Here is a 5787-nt window from a genome sequence, read left to right on the forward strand (position 1 = left end):
CAAGATTGTTGGATTAAACAGAGTTCAATTTTGGTTTGTGCATCGCCATAGCAATGCACAGGAAGTGTATGTGTGCAAAACTGGATATGTATGTCTGTGAGTTTGGATGGCAATGGGGATCATGTAGGGAGCCCCCATTTAAGGATGCAGCTGGTTTCCATACAATGAAACAAAAAGTGATTTTTACAGATTATTTAGACTTAGAAAATGTAGCAGATAAACCTGTTAGCTGCAAGGATGTTTTTTGGCTAAGTAGAAATGTATTTATTAAGATTTATTAATCTCTGGGCCTTGTGTGTTTCTGTGTTTTGCTGTGCAGGTTTCTTAGCAAGACCAGACGGAGTTCAGCCTTCCACCATGCCTGTGCCTCCCCCTCCAGCTCCCCCTCCGCCCCCAACACTGGCCTTGGTGAGTTTTACAGTAGATAAGTGTACCATATACACTGTCCTCTGTTGCTGCTTGTCATATTGAATAGGATGTCCAGAGGCATTGAGCTGTGGACAAGGGTATGCATGATATTTGGGGAAAGCTCTCCAAAAATTTGTTCACGGTTGATGATTGATCCTACAAGAGGGACTGTCACTTCCACTCCCTTCCAGTGCCCATATGGACGTCACTAGCCATGTTGACTCTCCATCCTCCTCTTCTTCCCACGCTGGTGGTTTGATCTGGTGTAGGGATCCTGGGTGGAGAGGCACAGCTCCTCAACAGCTAGTCTAAGTCAGGGGAATTGAAGTCTTGCTCTCCCCTTGCTTTTCTCCAGCCAGGTACTCCCACCTTCTCCCTTGTTCTACTCTAGTACTTACATGACCCAAGCCAGAAAAAATCAATCCTATTGTTTAAGTTTGGTGAGGATAGTTCTTAGCCAGCGTAGCACTCTCAGACAGCCTGTGGTATCACAGCACAATATCCACTGCTGGCCCAGCATGGTGGGTGAGACAACATCGGACCTGACTTAAGTCAGCCTAAGCTGGAATAGAGCTTGTGCTGTGTTGGCCCTCCGACAGTCAGTCACCTCACTGACAAGAAAGAAGTCTTCTTGAAATGCTGTTGTGAAGTACTCTGGCATTCTCATAGAAAAACCCTAGCTTGTTACACAGGTAGGTTGGGCTGTGCTGCTGAAGAGTCTTTCCCTCATTTTCCACCACAAGCAAGATGTGGATTCTGTGCTTGGTCCCTCCATGGCAACTCTCACCACCTTTCAGGAAATTTCTATAACACTGATCTGATAAGTTAGAAAGCTTTTCCGGAACCACCTTTTCCTAGAAGTAATTACCATGTATACATGCATATGTATGTGTGTGCATATATGTGTATTTTAGGATGGTTTTTTTGTTCTTCCTTGGAAAACTGTGTCACCAAAAGATAAACTGAAAAGAGAGGACCACTGAGACAAACCTCATGCATCTAAAGGTTTCATTGGGTCTATTTGAAGAGGTTGATATTGTTGAAGTGGTGATTGACATTTTAAAGTATTTCTATCAAAACTAAAGTATTAGATAAAGCTCCATATTTCTTCTGATTTATCCAGAATTTGTATATGAGAAGTTTTCACTACAACTGTCAAGAATGTCTGCCTTTTTTTGTAATCAAATTATGTGTGTAGTCTGTTCTTGTTCAGTCTCCAAGATGGCAATTTGCCACAGATGTGCCTTGGCTTTAAAAAAATCGGAGACCCTAAATCTTGAGTTAAAAAGATGTGAATTCACATAAAAGTGTTCTGTTTCCAGTGAATAGTGTGGGTTAGAATAGCAGCAGTGTTTGGAGCCTCGAGTCAGTAACAAGGCCGGCTACTTGTAACATCATTCACAAAACCAGACGTGGCATGCTACCCACTCCAGTGCTTTAAAACAGAAATTGAGGTCTCAAGTAACTACCATATTTGAGCAGAACTTTGTAGCTAGAAGTCGAGGTTTATTTTGTCTCCTCATTTTAAATTTTATTTTGCAGGCAAATACTGAAAAGCCGTCCCTAAGCAGGTCAGAACAAGCAGGGCGAAATGCTTTATTATCTGACATTACCAAAGGAAAAAAGCTAAAGAAGACTGTTACTAATGACAGAAGTGCACCGATTCTAGACAGTAAGTATGATTCTGCATGTTGGAGTTCCTGTATGCATGAATGGTTCTATATATCTGAGTGCAGAAAATCATTTTATATATCATCAGATGAACTTCCATGAGAGAAACAGGTAAAATAAAATGCCAGAAGTTGGCATGCATAAAAATAAATTCTGTTCATCATGGATTAAGTCAGCTGAGAAATCAAGTACTGCTTATGAAATACGAGTGTTAATTTGTTTTCTTACTCTCATAAAGCAGTTCATTTTCTCATTTGCTGAAATCAGAAAACTATGCAAACGCTACTAGGAGCTCTGCTGAGGAGCTGCAGCAGATCAGGCAAACAAAACCCCCATCAGGACTGAGGAGAGCACAGAGAATAAAATGGAATTTCAGACTCTACTTTTGCATAAACAGTATAAAAATAAAGGCACCCCTGGTACGACTCCATTGGCTTGCTAATGGCCCCAGTACCACTTAAAGCAAAACCAGACCCAGGAGCCCCAGCCCCACCTGGGTGTCACTCTGCAGCACACAGTTTTGCCACTCCTGGAGTGACTCAGAGGTGTTATCTTTTTGGCTGAGCCTTGTTGCTCAGCCTGCCTGGCAGTGCTCTGGCACAAGGCAGCAGCTTCACTTACCCGAATGGAGACAAGGTCTCCATCCAGCTGTGCCGCTGCTGTGTCTCACTTTGCATCTCGGCAGGTGCTGAGAGGAGGCTGGAAAAGCCTGTGTAGCAAAAGTATTGGGAAGACAGAACAGAAACAGGAGAAGAGCAAAGAACTGCTACATCAGAGGAACAGTGTTTTATTGCCTAGGGAGAGGAGACATTTCTACAGACTGATTAGGAAATGTGATACAGCTCAGTCCAGGTCTGGCCATGCAATCAAAGATTGGACTGTGATAGGGAGATGATGAGGAAAGAAGGAAATGCCCAAAGGAGTGCAGCCAAATAGGAATAATAGAAAAAATAGATACAGTCCTGCAGTCAGCCAGGTACTTAGTTTTTAAACACTTCAGTATTATCTCTGAAAGCAAAGTTCTAGTTACTGTAATAAGCTGGAGAAACTCATTAAGGGGATTAAAGGGGGGGTAAACGGTGAGATTAAAATGATGCGGCCTATTATCTTGTTTACATGAATTAACAAATCATGATGAAAGACTAAACCATAGTAGCAGCGTTTCTCTAGAGCTTCACACCCTATGTGAGTCAGAGCTGAACTGAGCTAACATGCTTAAGAAAAGAGAAGGATGATGTGAAACATTCCCCCATGAACACATTCTTCCTCGTTTTTTCTGGGTGGGATTATTAGAAGTGCTTTTCATCCACAGGTTTTGATTACTTCAAAGTTAGTGAAATTTTTACCCACCCAAAGTCATGAAAATCGAGATGCCAAGAAATTAAGCAATTGATCCTCAGCCATGTAGCCCATCATCTGAGAGCTGATCTCCCCTGTGGGCCTGCTCATTTTGCAGTGATGCTCTGAATAGGGCTCTTCCCTGTATTTGTAGTTGTGGAAACACTTTCATTTTACTTTTAGCATCTCAGTGTTGTCACCGCAGAAATATTGACATTAGAGTGAAATGGGAGAGGAAGGAGGGGGCTGATAAAATAATTCCTGCCTATTGGAAAAATTAGCAGCTAATGATCCTGTCATTGCATTTCTGGACCTACAGGAAAGTAATCGGAAATGAAATGTCTTTCCCCACTAGGCTTTGTTTAAATAAGTAGATAAGTTGCGATGTCATCAATAGTGACAGAGTTCTGTGCGTTCCCAGAAGTAATCACCAGAGACACCTCCAAGAGGAAGGATACCTCTATCTTCCTTCTTCCTTCCTCATTTCCTGTGAGATTGCCCTGTCTCTCGGTTTGCTTGTGGAGAAGCGGAGGGGAAGGATAAGAGACCAAAGGTATGAAGAAATGGGAAGCAGCTACAAAGATGCTAACAATGACAGCATGATATTATCAGAGGTCCCATCTATGCTCAGTTCCAAATTCTCCATAGTGACTGTTTCTCTGCTTTCCAGTCCAGAGCAGACTAAAGGAAAGTGATGGGTTAATAAAACACAGTGACTATATTCGTTGCACCACCTCTTCCATGGTGATGGTAGCTGTGATCATCCAACCTGAACGAGAACACGTGTGTTTTGAAAGCTTGTGCATTTTTCCCCAGATACAAGCATTGCTCTAATAAAAGAGACTACTTTGTGGGATCAGTCTTGCTTCTCTGCCTAATGTGGAGGACTTTTTTTTCCCAACAGAACCCAAAGGACCTGGTGGAGGTGGCGGCGGTGGCTTTGGAGGAGGTGGCGGTGGCAGCAGTGGGGGTTTTGGTGGTGGTGGTGGTGGCAGCGGCTTCGGTGGTGGTGGACCACCTGGCCTTGGAGGCCTTTTTCAAGCTGGAATGCCAAAGCTCAGATCTGCTGCGAGTCGAGATGCCGGTAAGAAAGACCTTGCAGTTCCAGTGTGGAAAAAGTAAATGACATTGCCTGAAACCTTCATAGCACTGCAATAAATCTCCTGCTGGGATTTAAAAAGTCTTTAAATATCTTTGGCTCTTAGGAAATGTAATTTTCAGCTTGAATCTTGTTTTATTCTTAATACTAGGTTTTATGAGGGAGAAGCGAGACTCCTCTTTCTACCCATCCTCCTAGTTATTGATGAAAACTAAAGATCTCAGCAGTGTTGCATTGCTACCTGCAAAGTACAGTCAGGCAGACTAAGTCCTGCCTTAGCAGTGGGTGTGCAGGACAAGAGGGGAGCATAAGAGGATTCCAGGTTAATTCTCCCTTGTGCACCAGGAAAAAGGATGTACTTTCCAAATGGAAAGTACATCTGCGTCAGCTCCACAACAGCGTGATTTACCACTTCGGGAGTGCATGAGGCATCCCAGCTGGCTGGTAGGCACATTGCATTTGGAGGCTTGTCTGGGGCATGCACTGTATTCTTCTGGCTGGCAAAACAGCTGCCTGAAGCCTTGTGTCCCTTGAAACAAAGGAGATTTGGGGCTAGTGAGTTTTGAAAGGTTAAGGACGTGGGATTTCACGCTTGCCGAAGGAGGACTGGGCAGTGGGGGTTCTAGGATATTATGAACCTTACATATTTTATAGACTAACGTAATTTTTCAGCACATGTGTACAAAACAGTTTCTCAGAGCTGGTATTTTCTATTGTGTCACATTCTATTTTGGGAATGTGTATTAATACAAAAGTTCCTGGCATCACAGAGCAGCACTTCTTCAACTGCAAGGCTGGCTGCCTTCTTCCTGACGTGCACAACTACATCCTTAGATAACAGCTACTAGAATGGGCTGAAAAGAGCCTTTTGCCTGACTGTTGTTGTTAAATATCATTTAAAAGCTGAGATTTCTTTGCTTTCAGGTTGATGGTACCGAATAATTGTTCTTCACCACTTCTTCCCTCCCTGTGTGTGTGCTGTGTGATGGCTGCATCCGTTGTGTTACCTCGCAGCTGCTTTGGTCTCTCACAAGTGGTCCTCCCTCATAAGCGCTATCAGGATGTAACCCACTACTCTGGAGCGGTTCCCCAGTGCTACCAAGACTGGCGCTGGGTGCCAGGTTCTGGGGTTTGTGCGCCCCGTACCAGGGCTGACCCCCCTTGCTGTCTGCAGTGCCTCAGGACGCAGCCCGTGAGCTCTCCTGTCCGACGGGACGCTGATGCCCTCTCCTCTGTCCCCAAATGCCGGGGGACCGCGCCCGCCCGCCCTG

At 44.2% G+C, this 5787-nt stretch overlaps 1 protein-coding gene across 1 annotated transcript in view; it reads left to right on the forward strand.

Moving 5' to 3' along the window:
* The first annotated feature begins 357 nt into the window (after positions 1-357).
* Positions 358-5787, forward strand: part of WIPF1 (WAS/WASL interacting protein family, member 1) — a 14431-nt gene continuing 9001 nt past the window's right edge. Inside the window, exons 1-3 of the mRNA XM_009894637.1 lie at positions 358-408; positions 1951-2080; positions 4322-4501. Coding sequence (XP_009892939.1) covers positions 358-408; positions 1951-2080; positions 4322-4501 — 361 coding nt within the window. The remainder of the gene's footprint in view (positions 409-1950; positions 2081-4321; positions 4502-5787) is intronic.

Source organism: Charadrius vociferus, unplaced genomic scaffold (assembly GCF_000708025.1).
Source record: "Charadrius vociferus isolate BGI_N301 unplaced genomic scaffold, ASM70802v2 scaffold161, whole genome shotgun sequence".
NCBI lineage: Eukaryota > Metazoa > Chordata > Aves > Charadriiformes > Charadriidae > Charadrius > Charadrius vociferus.